At 32.8% G+C, this 16,364-nt stretch overlaps 1 protein-coding gene across 1 annotated transcript; it reads right to left on the bottom strand.

Moving 5' to 3' along the window:
• Positions 1 to 898: 898 nt before the first annotated feature.
• LOC145048640 (small ribosomal subunit protein uS13z/uS13y/uS13x-like) lies at positions 899 to 2,254 on the bottom strand. Its single transcript, XM_078997189.1, has 4 exons — positions 2,097 to 2,254; positions 1,814 to 1,974; positions 1,295 to 1,483; positions 899 to 1,204 (listed from the first exon to the last, which is right to left on the bottom strand). Exons 1-4 carry the CDS (start codon positions 2,097 to 2,099, stop codon positions 1,099 to 1,101), a joined length of 459 nt encoding a protein of 152 aa, XP_078853315.1. The 5' UTR covers positions 2,100 to 2,254; the 3' UTR covers positions 899 to 1,098.
• Positions 2,255 to 16,364: the final 14,110 nt, after the last annotated feature.

The following is a 16,364-nucleotide window of genomic DNA, read 5'->3' on the forward strand; positions in this document are numbered from 1 at the left end:
GAATCATTGATCACTCCATCTTTATAGTTTGTACTAGTCCACATGCTATTGTAGTTGGCTTTTTAATATTTTTCATCAATAAACCCTCTATCCATGCCAACAACTTGCCTTTAAACTAATGAAAATAACTATGTTAACAAACCCTATTTGGCCCTCAATCGTCTTTTAATCCATCATATTTGTCTAAAAGTAGTTTTCCATTTATAGAATTTTCTACAAATATGAAAATTTGTATTATGAGATTTTATAGAATACTACAAACCTTTTTACCCTTCAACTTTTGATGTAGAAATTAGACATTATTGCTTAGTTAGAAACTTGTTTTGAATTGAGTTTTGCTTTGACTTGTCATGTAATTCGAAAATAAGGAAAATTATAAAAAGATCTCACTTTTGCATAAAAGGAAAATGACACAAATGTTCTACGAACTTTCTAGGGTTTACCCATTGAGTACCTAAAGTTCCTTGCATAAAAAACCGGACAATTTAGTTTTGTTGTTGGTTGTTTTGAGAAGATTGTTATATGATTGAACACTAAGATTTGATCATATTCTGTGTTATATGATAGTTGGGCTGATTTGATAGCATACGTTATTATCAACGTCATAATTCAATAGTCTTTTCAATGTAAAAAAACCTATCCTGACTTTTAGTTTTTATTTTAAATAAATTTTAATTCAAGTTTTCACTTTTGATTTTTATTTAAAATTTAAACTAAACACTTTTACATAAATAACTATCAAAAATATAGCTTTAGCTCGATGAAGACTTGAAGCTCAATGATATAAACGATGAATCCAAAACATGGTTTCTAAACCGGGTTAAAATTTTGGGCCATGTTTGGGTCAACAGCAGAGGCCCAGTTTAAACTTAACCCATCTATTTTGTAGAAGTGCACATTGGGGAAAAAAAAGAGGTCAGATCACATTCACTCATTACAATCAACCCTTAAATGTAAAAATAAAAACCTCTCCGATAAAGAATCCAAAAAAATACAAGCATAACATAACAGCTTTTACCCCACAATCATAACAATCTTCTAAATCTGATGCAAATAACAACTTTAAGGGATTTCCCAAAACAAAATTTAAAAAGACACTTATCTCTTCTTGGACACACCAACAGTCTTTCCCCTACGACCAGTAGTCTTGGTGTGTTGACCACGTACTCGGAGACCCCAGTAATGACGAAGACCACGGTGATTCCTGTTTACCAAATACAATCAACAAAAAGTTATTACTTTTTAAAGTTTTTGTTTGTTGGATTTTGAAGAAAATAATGGAAATGGTAAAGACCTGATCTTCTTCAATCGCTCAAGATCATCCCTGAGCTTCATGTCGAGAGCATTAGATGTGACTTGAGAGTACTTTCCATCTTTGTAATCCTTCTTTCTGTTAAGAAACCAATCTGGGATTTTGAATTGTCTTGGATTTGCGACAATTGTCATGAGGTTATCAATCTCAGCATTTGAAAGTTCTCCCGCCCTGTAAATTTATGTTGATAATTTAGGTTATGGTATGAAGAAAATTTAAAGCTTTGTTTGAATATAGCTGACATCGATCCTCTATAGTTGCTTCTCATTGTAGTGTAACTGGATATAATGTGTTGATCTATGAATGTTTACATTGATAGACATCTTTTGAAATAATTCAAAGCCGTATACTAATCATAAGAATACAACTTGTTGAAAGAAACATGATCATAAAATGAAGATAATAATAGAGGACAAATTCAGTCACGAAAATCGTTCAAAGGATGTGAAGGATTGAAATATAGAAAATGAAACAGAGAAAAACATGAAGAATAGAAAGTACCTCTTGTTCATATCAACGTCGGCCTTCTTGCAGACAATGTTTGCGAATCGACGACCGATACCTTTAATGGAGGTCATAGCAAACATGATCTTTTGCTTTCCATCAACATTCGTGTTCTGTACACGAAGAATATGCTGAAAATCTTCATTTGCTACCAGAGACTGCAAAATAGATCACATCACAGCACAACACAACATTAGAACATCGCCACAAATACAGATATGAAATAACAAAGAAAATGAAAAACATGGAAGAAATAGCACGGTAAGGATTTAGATGTTACCATGGCTGCGATTTGAGTTTCTTCTTCAAGACGTTGATGCGACGAACTTCTCCAAATCGCTGCAGCCAGTAAAACCCTAACTGACGGAGGGTTGTGGTGGTTTATATTGAATTCAATTGGATATTGGGCTTGTTCAATTATATGGCCCGAACAACTAATTGGGCGGTCCGATTTCAATTAGTTTACCACTTCAGTCTTCATAAAAGATATAGCTACTATTGTAACGTGAGAAAAACACAATATAATTATTAGAAAATTATATAATATTCCACCTATTAAAATTATTCTAATTTTAGTATATACACGAGAAACTTAACATCGAAAACCTTATATTTGTTTTACTTTTTAAACTATTTTTATTATAAACCTAAAAACCTAACATCCTAACACCCCGCTCCCGAGTTGAAGCAAAGAAAAAAATAAAAGATAAAAGAAAGTAATGAGAGAAAAGAAACAAAAACAAATTTGTCTTTTATGTTCCCGAGTTGAAGAGAAATGGAAAGAAAGTTAAACATTTTATTCTTTTTTTTTTTTTAAATCCTTCCAAATCGGAAGGAAAGTTAGGAGGAAAAGTGATTATTCCATTTCCTTCCACTTCCTTCCTTTAATGAAACTCAGCAACATCAATCTCTCTTACTTTCCTCTCATTTCCATCAATTTCCCTTCTTTTCTCTCCTTAAGTTGAACTCGGGAGCGGGGTGTTAAAAACCTTTGTATAAATGGTAAAATACATATAAGACCCATGTATTAAACACAAAAAAACCAAGTTTCTAAAAAGCTCTTCCTGTCTTCGCTATGGATCGTCATGACTCCAATGATTGTACGTGCCGCCAAACTTTACTAAAAATATAGTTTTAACTTATATATGCGTATAAAAATGAATAATAGTTGAAAATATATATATATATATAAATATTAATTAAATAAAAAATTTTCGCTTTAAGTCACATCTTACGAACAGTGGCAGATCATCTTAAGGGCTAGGGGAAGCCGTGGCCTCCCCGATTTTAGGCCTTCTAATGTCTATATATATATATATATATATATATATATATATATATATATATATATATATATATATATATATATATATATATATATATATATATATATAGACAAGCTAGTAGTACGCCCGTGTAGGGAGTTGTTCGCCCAATGTACCCGTTGGGTGTTGACTTTCGTTGACTTTTGAGTTTTAGGTTAATTTTTTAGACTTTTGACTAAGGAGGGGCAAAATGGTCTTTTTAGCTTTATGAGGTTTAGTTGAGAGGCTCAGTCTAGCATTGCGAGCTTATTAATATTATTTATTAATTAGAGTTATATGTGGCATACTTTAGGCGGTGTCTAGACCGACAGTTCGAGTGCAAGATTTATTTGCTTTTCTACGTGAGGCGAGTCTTCTCACATATACTTACCCGTGTGGTAATTTATGTGTGACCGGAGGGTCTTATTCGTGTTTTTGACCGGAGGGTCTTATTCGTATTATTAATCGGAGGGTCTTATTTGCTTATATTGAGATATGTGTTATTATACATTCTGTCTTTGTGACTTATATATTGAGTTCTAACCAAAGGGTCCATACCGAGACGTGAGACCGGAGGATCTTCACTGAGACACATGATCGGAGGGTCCTTATCAAGATACAGCTACGTGAGGCTAATTATTTGCATATGTGGTATTTTTGGGAACTCATTAAGCTTTGTGCTTACAGTGTTGATTTAAATGTGTTTCAGGTACAACCCAGGATCGCGGGAAGGCATCAGCATAATTGTACACACTCGCCTGTTGATGAGGATATATGTGGATTTTGGGATACTCTGACTTTGCTTTATGATGTTATGTATTTGACAATTATATTTTGACATGGGTTGGTGTTAAACTATGTTTTTGGGAAATTTAAATGAAATTTTTGTTTGAAAATTTGAGTTGTTACAAGTTGGCATCAGAGCCTTGTTTTGAAGGATTCAGGCATACCTCGGGTATGTCTGGACTCAAACTAAGGAGTTGATAATTTGATAATTTTTTTAAAATGGATATGATTTTCTTAAAAATATTTTTTCCAAAAGAGTAAAGGACTTTTAAGAGAAAAGAAGGATGGAGCAGTGTGTACGCCCAGAGCCTGAGCAGTGATTTCCCAAAATACCCTTACTTGATTTTTATTATGAGATGAGTTGTTATTTGATTTGTTAGAACTACATGCTATATGATAGGATAGGTATAATCAAGATGTATGAGCTAGAGTTGCATGATTTGTGATGCCTTAGCCCACGAAGTTGTTTCCTTAATTTAGTAGTCTATGATGAGTGCCTAGACGTTTAGTTTGAGAATTATGCAGAGTGAATAGCTAGATATCCATGTGGGATAGGGTACTTGTGACTTAGGATCTTAAGAGGATGATTTGAGACAAATACGGATTAGTGTGGAAAGTAGTATTGGGATCGTACTACTGAAAGCATCGGATCTGTATGCGACTTAAAAAGAAGTCTTAGGATGCTAAGGAATTTGCAGGAGTATATAAGTCTTGTGTGTACGCTTTAGCCTGTCTCTGATGAATTACATGTTTATATTTCAAAGAGAGTATGGTGGTTACCCAAGGTTCAGGCTCCAGAGACCCCGAGAGGCCGAGTGCTAGTGATGTGGAGATCCGCGGGATCATTGTGAAGGAGGTGGCCGCAACTATCAGGGAGGCCATCCCAGAGATGTTATGTTCTATTAAGATCACATTGATCGAGACTTTTGACGAGCGCTATGCTTCCGCCTCTGCTGTTGCCGTTGCCACAGCCATCACAACTGTTTTTGCTGCGAGGCCCATGGAGGTGATCCATTGATGTTCCAAGAGTTTAGCAACATAAAGCCACCAATGTTAGATGGGACCTAGGGCCCGATTGCTGTGATGAGATGGATCTTTAATGTCGAGGGATGTTTTTATACCTGTTCACTAAACCAACTTCGTTTGGGGTCGAAGGGCTAGTGGAAATTCGTGACGAATGATTATTCTCCCGTGGAGTATGCTGCAATGACATGGGAAAGGTTTACCGAGCTGTTTCGAGACGAGTCCGTTCCCTGGGTGGAAAGGGAGCGGTTGGCCCAGGAGTTTCCGTCTCTCAATCAGAAGACAAAGACAGTGACTAAGATCACTAGGATGTTCCACGAGAGGGCATTATTCTGCCATGAGCACATGTCTATGGAACAGGCACATGTGAGCTGGTACTTGAGCATTTTAAGGAGGGATATTCAGATATTGGCTGAGCTGCAGACCAATGCCAGGAGGAGGGAGATGAAAATCTTGAATCACTTCCTAAAATTAAAAAATACAATCTTTGAGATCATCATTTACAAAGACAAAGTAGGAAACATAATTGTGTTTAGGGCCTCATCTATTGAAAACATTTCAGGTCAAACTTCAAACTATTGAATCATGGTGGTTTCTTCACTGCAATCATGGAGAAGGATGATGAAGTGATATCCGTAGCATCGATACAGTTATTTCTCTAATTCATTTCTATAAATCAAGGCAGGAGGTAGTAGGTGTCATTTAAAGGGTATATATCCTAACATATATTTTATTTGTATGTGTTAATCACGTCAGGGTTCATGGGAAGAAGCTTGCAGAAATGCCTTTTATCGGCACACGTAAAATCTATAGGTGGAAAGGAATGTGTCGCCGCCTACTAAATTCGGTTCAATCCGTACGTTTCCATATCTTTCAATCAAAGTTACATTTATACCAGAATTTATTTCTCATTTTGCAATTAACATATGGTGAGTAAATTAAATTTTTAGCCTAATAAAGTTGTAACAAAGACTGAAATTCCAGGTTCTCTCTTTTCTTGGTGTCGAGGAGCTAGCCATTCCTGCCATTCCTAATCTTATAGAAACATGGACAAAATTTTTCGGATTCAAGCCGCTTGAAGAATCAACAAGGCAGAACATGAAATCTATGAGCATCGTAGTCTTTCCAGGAACTTATATGCTTTAGAAACATATTCCCCAAAAACCAATCCACTAATAGGAAGCTTGGACGAGTTACAGGTATTTCTTTTTCTGTCCTTTGAAAAATTCAAAACTTGATTTGGAATCTCCTTCTCTTCATAAGGGATCTTTTGGAGAGGCAATCTTTGACTCTACAAATATCCTACAAACATATAACTTATATGTCAAATATCCAAAACAACATCAAATAAATAGGTAATTTCAACTTCGAAACAAACCAAGATAATAACGGTATTTGTTTCCTTTAACGTTTTATTACCACTAGAAAGACAACCACAAGTTGGGGTTTGCCTACTTGGTTAACAAGGTGTTTCTAACAAGGAGGTGAAAGATCTGTTTTTTTATGTATGCATGCAAGTGTTTGATATAGGATTAAGTCATTTTGATGCTAAATTGTCATGATTCGTGCATAAGGTTATCCTTCAAAATACCGATTAGTTTTTGAGAATAAAAAAATCACAGCAAGTTTTATTTATTTTTTGCTTCTAACGTGTTCACAACAAGAGTTCAATTCTTTTTCTTTACCTTGGTGCACAAGGTTTAATACCAACCTTTTATTAACACCAAGTCCCATACCCACCGATCTCGGACAAGGTAGAAATCTAGAGCAACAAATGTTTATGTTGGTGTTGTCACGTACATAGACTACTAAATTAATCCAACATGTAAGATAACGAAAAATAACTTGAAAAATATGATAGATAAGATATCCTGTCAAATCCAAGTGTTGCATTAAGGCTATTCTTATTCCATATCACATTTTCGTTTTAGCCGTTTGATTGAATCCCTCATATTTTTATACTTTTTGTTTAGTAACATGATAATTAATTTTTTGTGAATCTAATTGTGTTAATACGTTTACTTTTTAGAAATTATTTATATGATCAATACCCTTATTTAAAATTGACGACAAATGTATAAAACTCTATTTTTTTTTTTTCAGTAAATCAAACTATAATATTTATACAAGGTAGTTATTTATTATTTGAAGCATGTTACTGTTACACCACAATGAAATGTAAAGGTTTCAACTTCAAAGAAAAAGGATTGTAGAAATTAAGTAATTGAAATAGAGCTAACATGCTAATGAATTAGAATTGGGATATCTGGTGTACAACCTTATCATCTTACGAAAGAGGATTCCTTCTTACATATCACATATGTTAACATCTATGTCCACTTGATATATATACATTTATCAATGGGTCTTGACCTTTTATGTGAAATTTCATATTAATTTTTTAAAAATTAGGTTGTATATAAATATCAAGATTTAACATAATGGTTTCATTTTATTACCTAATCTATTTTAATAGGTAGTTTAAAAAACACATTTTGTTGCAATTTGACAAACTGTAAGTTCATTCTTTTTAGTTTTTTAAAGTATAATGCTATTATGGATTTAGTTTGGTACCGAACATTTTTTTAAAGTACAATACCATTCTTTTTAGTTTATTAAACTATAACTGCATACAACCTCTTGAGTCATTTTATTAAAACTTAGCTTTTTTGAAGTATAATGCCTATTTCGATTCACAAAATTGCAGAAAATGATTAATTGGTTGATTTGAAGCTGTAAAATAATCATGTAAAATTGTAGAAAGACAATTACTTTTGCAGTTTGAGATAAGTTTCTTTCTTCAATTTTCATTGTCTATTTAGGATTAGATAATGAAAAATACTATTACTTAATTTTTTGTTTTCCCCATGTTTTCTGATTTTTACCTTACTTTAAAATGATGCCTTTTTCAGCATTGATCCTTAATATATTGATTTCTATAACTTGTGCTTCCTAATTTGTATCTAATTTTAGAGGTTTCATATATTTTTGATCCATATTTTAAGGTTGTAGGAACCAAATTGAATGTAAACCCTTCAATTTGGGAGTCAAATTGCAAGTAGTTCCAGTTTTAGACAAAACATGGTAAGAATCATAAAGAACATGGACTAGTATCGTAAATTAGTTTAAAGATTGAAAATTTGTGTTTCATTTGGAGTAATGACTCCAAGTTTTCAGTATCCTGAAAAGTCCAATGCGTTGGATTTGTGTTTTGCATAATTGGTAGTTGTTGACATATAAGACAATAAAAGGGATGTGAAATTGAACATCAATTCACCCAGTGGTTTTGTAAATTCTAGTATGCTTATGATTTCCTTTGGCTAAAGTTTTTTATTTTTGCTACTATTTTCAATATGGATGCTCCTAATAGCTTTCACCACTTTCACATGTTAACTACAAAGCAAAAAACACATTACACCTTTTCACTTCAAGATAAAAATATGAGAGAACATGCAGTAACTAGCAATTGCATTTGACATAGATTCGCCTGGTCATTCTGTTACTTCTTGTATGCTAATGGTTTTCTTTGGTTAAGAAAGTTTCTTGATTTTTGTAGCTGTTTTCAAGATTGATGCTTTTAAAAGTCTTTCATCACTTTCAAACATAACCACAAAGCAAAAAAATCACACTTTGTCGCTTTAAGATAGAAATATAAGAGAAATGCAATTATTATCAATTGCATTTGAATTATTGTGTTTAAGGAGCATCTATAACGATTGAAATACAATTATTCGTTCCTCATTGCCATCAATCAATAAACATTCACAAGAGGTGCCCACCTTTTTGATTCAAAAGAAAGCAAAATTAGTATAAGGAGAATGGCAAAATATCCAAAGGTAAAAGGGAAAATGAGAAAATTCAACAGGAAAAGCCCACTTGAATCCACTTATTATCTATTTATCTTTTGATTTTGTGCATTAAATTGAGACAATAACTAAAATTTATATGAAACTCAAATTTTAGATGATAAAAAACTGCTACTAAACAATTTGAAGGAGGATAAGCAAAGAGATATCATTCTTTTCATAACTCGTGCCCACCTTCTCAACCGTCATGAACCATGCGATTAAGAATTTTCACACGGACATGCCTTTCTTATTAAAAATTCCTCTAGATGATAAGACACATCGTCACCTATTTTGTTAACCATCTTCAGTTTTTTTTTTTTTTTTTTTTTTTTTTTTTTTTTTTTTTTTTTTGAGTTTCCCCCATGGTATATATGTACTTTTTCAAATTTTGTTAAACGGAGATCATGACTTCTCCCTACGAATGTGTCAGATACGCTACTTATACAACCGTTCCGGTTGGTGGAAGCAGTTATCGTATATTTAATATCATTTAAATCTAGCCCATTACTACATCCGTAAATGTAGAATACGCAACAAATGAAATTGAATGCATTTACTATTTTGAAAAAAGCGGCAAAAAAAACTTCAAATAGCGTGACCCGTGGTTCACCAGAGCTTCACACACTAGTTTAAATTAAATGAAAGAGACTAAATCATATTGAACGGTTCGATAGTGAAATGGAGGCCCTCAATCCTCATAAACCCATGTTTTAATTAAAAAGTTAAATAAATAAAAATAGTTTAAAATTTTAATTAAACTAGTGTAAATAAATTTAAAAAAAAACCTACATTATGCGATTAAAAAAAAGTTTTTTTAGAAAGGTTACTACATTTTCACCATTTTTACTGAAAACTCATTATTTTTTTGCATTAAAAATACTCATATTTCTAAAAAATATTCAAAATGCCATTCATGTTATTATTTTTTTTTCGAAATAAGAAAAATATTTTTTTAAATACATTGTATTTTTTTTTTTACTGTAGAACAGACCACTAGGGTGAGATTGACTTGGTTTTTCACTAAAACAAAACGAATCAACAATTTCGCTTGTTGACTTCATAAACACCAAGTCATTGAAGTTTTCAATTTTATTTTGGTTTTTTCATGTATATCTTCATAAAAAATGTTGCTAAAATTTAATTAAAATATGCAATTTCCTATAACATAATACAAGATAAGACCAACCTATACATTGAATAACATTATTGTCAAATATCTCAAGACCCTAGAAAAGAAATTCCATTGAGCGGGTAGTAAACTTTTTCAAATTTGAACGTGGATTTCTCCTCCAATGAAACTCATATCCATGATCATCTGCAAAATATATTCGTCAAAAACTCACCATCAACATCAATTTACAAAGTACTTCATTTGATATCTCTTATTGGACATCATCTGCAACATAAAATTCTATATTGTCATCAATAAGCTTAGCAGAGGAAATGACACTAAGTAACGAAGAAAAATAAACATTTTTGTACTTAGATATTTCATAAAACAAATTCAAATCCTTGACGTATTCAAAAATGATCTCCACCTTCACATTCAGTTGAATTTAATCAAGTGTAACATTGCATGTTATAATATTAGTAAAAAAAGGTTTTGCAAACATTGATGCTGGAGAGTACTCCATTGTTTTTTATTGAGTGTCTTTTTCCATGTAATGAATATGAATAGAGGATTTGATTAAGGATTAATAGCAAAAGATTTAAGAAGTAGGGATGAAAAAATAGGGTTATTGATTGAGTTTCTTTGTGGCAGTTTTCTTAAGGAGTATGTGTGGGAAATTTAAAAAGAAGTTGATTGGAGATAAAATATGTCCACATATCATCACTTTATTGTGTCCTTAAAATCCTAAAATATAATCAAAGAATTAGGTGCAAAAGACATCATCACTTTATTGCATCCTTAAAACCCTAAAATACAATCAAAGAATTAGGTGCAAAAGACAAACTCACTGACTAGTTATGTTTGGTGGCAAAGACATGTTCTATTCTAATAAAAAAAAATGATGACAATATCGAAACCTTATGGTACATGAAAAGTGTATAATATATTCGGTGCTACAAAACGAACTTCAACCATTATGCTTCGTATATGAAAATATAACCAAAGAGAACATCTACATTATAAGGTAATACATTATTACAAACTATAACCCAGCCTATTATAATGCATACACACACACACACCAGATATGCACGGAGACAATAGAAAATTAAAGTATATTAATTATTATCCTTCTTTGATATGACATCTTCTTATATGAACTTACGCATCCACTTCCTTTCCCAACGCAATGTTTTCCCCTTCGATTCCATCCGGTGTCATGCAATGCTCTCATAAGTATTTGCATAAACAATACTTGTAATATCCATAAAAATCACACGAAATTCAAACTTTAAAATAAAACCAAAATAATAAATTGTTTACAAATAATGGTTTTCAAAATATTTTTCAAATATCAAAGTCACCCAAAAATATAAGCCATAAACACGAGGATGTGTATGGTCACGTATTCGCCTTCCTGCGATCATCCGAAGTACCTGAAACCATAAACCAAAATTGTAAGCCAATGCTTAGTGAGTTCCTCCAAAATACCACCACATAAACATAATATCCACACCATTCCACTAAATGGGCATTAGGCCCAGTGTACTAAGCCATTAAGCCCGACATAATAGCGATTGTCCCAAATTTACGAAATTGCCACTGTGGGCCAATTTTGCAATATTTTCCATACACAATGGCTAGATTGAGATATTCAACATCCTTAGGGTCGAATTAATTCGAAAGTACCTCAATGTCGAGATGTTACAATTCTCCTCCACTTGTACTAGGCTTCATCCTCGAATCGGTTATCACGAACAACTCAAAATAATGTTCCTATATCTCAGCCTTCAGCTCCCAGGTCCACTCGGAGCCCCTCTAATGCTGCCACTGAACGTTTACCAAATGTATTTCCTTGTTGCGCATGAACTTCATCTTCCTTTCCAAAATAGCTACCGGACTCTCGGTGTAATTCAGGCGTTCATAGACTTAAATGTCATCCAAAGGATCCACTGTCTCGCTTTCCAACACAAACTTCTGTAATTGATAGACTTGGAAAGTGTTGTGTATCTTATTGAGCTCACTTGGTAAATCCAACTGATAAGCCACCCTGCCTACCTTAGCGATCATACATAAAGGTTCAATATATCGGGGACCTAATTTCCCCCTCTTCTTGAAGCTTATCACACCCTTCCATGGTGAGACCTTCAGGAGTACTATATCACCGACCTGAAATTCCAACTTTGATCGGCACCGGTCGGCATCGCTCTTCTGCTGACTCTGAGCGGTCTGATGTCTCTACCTGATATGTTGAATAAGCTTCGTGGTCTAAAGGACTTTAGTCCTTCCCATGACCCTATGTCCAACCTCTCCCTAACAAATCAGGGTATGACATCTCTGACCATACAAGAGCTCAAATGGTGGAGAACCAATGTTGGAGTGATAGTTGTTGTTGTAGGAGAGCTCCGCAAGAGGTAGGTAGGAATCCCAACTCCCATCAAAATCAATGATGCAAGCCTACAACATATCCTTAAGAGTCTGGACGGTCCGCTTGCTCTGATCGTTGGTCTGTGGATGATAAGCGGTACTGAAATGTAACTTTGTGCCCAGTTCCTCATGGAAATTCTGCCAAAATTGAGATGTGAACCGAACATCTCGGTCTAAAAAAATGGACACTAGAACCCCATGACAAGCAACGATCTCCTAAACATAAACATCGGCCAACTTTTCGGCCGTAGAGCTCTCTCGGATAACCAAAAAGTGGGCACTCTTGGTCAATCGATCCACGACGGCCCATATAGCATCAAAACGCTTGGCCTTCTTCGACAACTTGGTGAAAAAAACAATGGTGATTTGTTCCCATTTCCACATGGGAACCTCTAGAGGCTACAGCTTGCCATGCGGCCTTGACCATCCTGTAGGTCATGCACCTCTCGACATACCAGGCTATCTCCCTCTTCATAATGGCCACCGGTAACTCAATCTTAAATCCCGATGCATCTTGGTGGCTCCCGGGTGTATAGAAAAATAAGACTTATGAGCATCCTCTAGCACAATTTTCCTGATCCCACCATAAAGTGGAACCCAAACCCGACCACACTGAACTAATAACCCTCGACTATCAATGAAAAACTTGTCGATCTCTTTCCTGATCCTCTCTTGTTTCCATTTCTCTTTCTGAACTCTCTCTACCTGTGCCTCTCTGATCAATCCCAAAAGCAGAGAATCAACGGATATCCTTTTATAATTTTCTCCAACTTAAGACCTGACCGACTTGTGGCTCAATGCATTCGATACTACATTCGCGTTACCTAGATGGTAAAGGATCCCACAGTCATAATCCTTAACTATGTCCAGTCACCTGTGCTGCCTCATGTTCAGGTTTGGTTGATCCATAAGATATCTCAGACTCTTGTGATCAGTGCAGATAGTACAATGGACCACATAAAGATAATGTCTCCAAATCTTGAGAGCAAATACCACTGTTGCCGACTCTAGATCATGCGTAGGATATGACGTCTCATACAGCTTCATCTGCCACTAAGCATAAGCGATCACTCGTCCTCTATACATAAGGCTTGCCCCCAACCCGATGATGGATGCATCACATAACACTACAAAATCATTAACTCCCTCCGGGAGGATCAATATTGGGGACTCACATATCCTCTGTCGAAGAGTCTCAAACATCGGCTGCTGCTCAGGGCCCCATCGGAAATCCATGCAATATGTAAAATCTATAGGAATGGAAAGAACCATTGAGATACCATCGTTTTTGCCTTCGACACATCAGAAGCAATCTCATGAAAAAGTACAAGAACGTGAGGCTTAAATCCTTTTGTTGGGATATCGGAAGCACCACACAAAAAAGAAAGTTTATGAAATAATAGAAACAAATCAAACCAATCAATCTTAAAGCTTGACACTATTTAGACCAAATTGATAAAAGTCAATGGTGTCTTTTTATGATAAAAATCATCGATGGGGGTCATTAACAACAAATATATCCGAGAGTATGAATAATGTGCTACGAGGAGCAAAAAAACTACTTATTAGGCATGTATTGATCTTACATTCAATAGAATTGTGCAACTTATTAGAAAACATAGTGATGTTGCAATGAATTGCAATGCACCTCTACCATCACGTATGTGACGTCTCTTTCGTAAACTTGACACTTCTGCACAATATTATACTTTAACTGAGTTCAACTATAATTAAGGTGTCTATAGAATTGTCACCAAGTTACAAATAAATGGAAACGGAGGAAATACCCACAATGTTAGTTATTATCAACATACATGCACATGTGGTAAGTGGCAAATAGAAAGATTCCATTGTTCAAATGCTCAGCTTGTCGTTTTAGAGTGGATAACCCTTTTTCCATTATCAATCATGTTTACACAACTATGACGTACAAGCAACAATATAATGATGGATTTTCACCAATTCCTCGTGTTGATTATTAGCTAGAAGTTAATTGGAGCATTGAAGCTGATAACTCAAAATGTGATGTCGGTCAAGGTCGGAGGCGTGTAAATCGATTTCATAACAAGATGGATGTTCGCCATCCTGATGAACCTCGTAAATATGGATTATGTCATCAACCTGGTCATAACAGGAGAAATTGTTTAAATTCTCAATCAAGATTCAATGTGATGTGAACCATGTAACTTTTATTATTCTTGTAATCTTATGCTTAATTTAGTTTGTAATTCGTGTTTATTTTATTTTGTAATTATATGTTTAATTATCTTGTAATTTCATAATTTCATAACATGTAATATATTCGATATTGGTATCAATTTGAATGTATTTATTAAAATTTTATGGATTTATTATTTTCCTAAATATGATATATATATATATATATATATATATATATATATATATATATATATATATATATAGAGAGAGAGAGAGAGAGAGAGAGAGAGAGAGAGAGGAAGAGGAGGAGGTAAGTTCAATTGAGAAAATAAAAAAGGTTGAGAATGAGAAAATCATTCTCAGTCACTCATTTATTTTTGCCGCAAAAATCTTCGTCGTACCAGCGGAAATAGGAAAGGAATACACATGTGTTTTCTAACAAAACATGTTTTTTTAAACTATGCTAATCATTACCTTAATATATACAAAAACAATGTTTGTTTTTTTTTTTTTTAAATTTTTAAGAAGTTATTATTATCGAAACATGATTTTAAATATACCAAAATTCATGATTTTTTATTCTCTACAAATAGACATCCATATTGATATAGTTTGAAGATAAAATAAAAAATTTATATATTTTGTTATATTTTCAGGCATTATTCATAAGTGAATAAAAATGTTTTAAATTTTTAGTACAACATATTCGTTATTATGTTATGAATAAAAAATATGATTTTTTTTACAGATTAAGTATCATTCATACGTAAATATAACATATCATAAAGTCTTTACAACTTACATCAACTCTCGTCACATGTTATATTCACATACGAATAAAACGTGTATTGACTTCCCTCACAAGTTATATTTATATACGAAGAACACATTTATCATAATTTTGTTACAGGTCATTTGTTATTCAAATATGAGTAACTAGTTCAAAGTTTCAAAACATTTCCTCTTTTTTTTAACATATTAATTGTTTATATATGAATAACGACAATTATTTATATATGTGACGAAAGATGATGTAAAATAAATATTTTAGATAAGAAAACTTTATACTGTGTTATATTCATATATAACATGTGATAAATGTACTATAATAAAAATCTGATGCATTTTTATTCACTTATTAACAACGATAGCTGAAACTCTTAAATTTTTTTTTTTTGGTTTTATCTGAAAACTATATCGATATCGATATCTATTTATAGAGAATAAAAAATTATGAATTTTGATATATTTAAAATGAATTTTTGATAAAAATAGCATTCTAAAAAAACAAAAAAAAAAAAAATGTTTTTGTGTATATTAATGTAATGGTTAACATAATTTAAGAAAACATGTTTGGTTGAAAAAACACAAGTGTATCCGTTACCCACTCTGCTTATACGCCTAAGTGTTTTGTGGAAAAATAAATGTGTGGCTGAGAATGATTCCCTCATTCTCAATCTTTTTTTTTTCTCAATTGAACCTTCATATATATATATATATATATATATATATATATATATATATATATATATATATATATATATATATATATATATATATATATATATATATATATATATATATATATATATATATATATAATACTTAGATATTACAAAAAAAAAAATTTAAAAATTTTTGTAAAAAAAAACCGCAGGTTTTTTAATAAATTCGCTGAAAAAAAAAATCAATTTTTTTTAAATTAAAAAAAAAAATCAGCGAATTTATTTTCAAACCTGCGATTTTTTCATTAAAAAAAAGTTTTGTGATCTCTAAGTATTTTTTATGTATTTTTATGATTTTTAGGGTTTTTTGTTTTCAATAAAACCTAAACCTCTCTCTCTCTCTCTCTATATATATATATATATATATATATATATATATATATA

Source organism: Lactuca saligna, chromosome 5 (assembly GCF_052625555.1).
Source record: "Lactuca saligna cultivar CGN05327 chromosome 5, ASM5262555v1, whole genome shotgun sequence".
In the NCBI taxonomy this organism is placed as follows: Eukaryota; Viridiplantae; Streptophyta; class Magnoliopsida; order Asterales; family Asteraceae; genus Lactuca; species Lactuca saligna.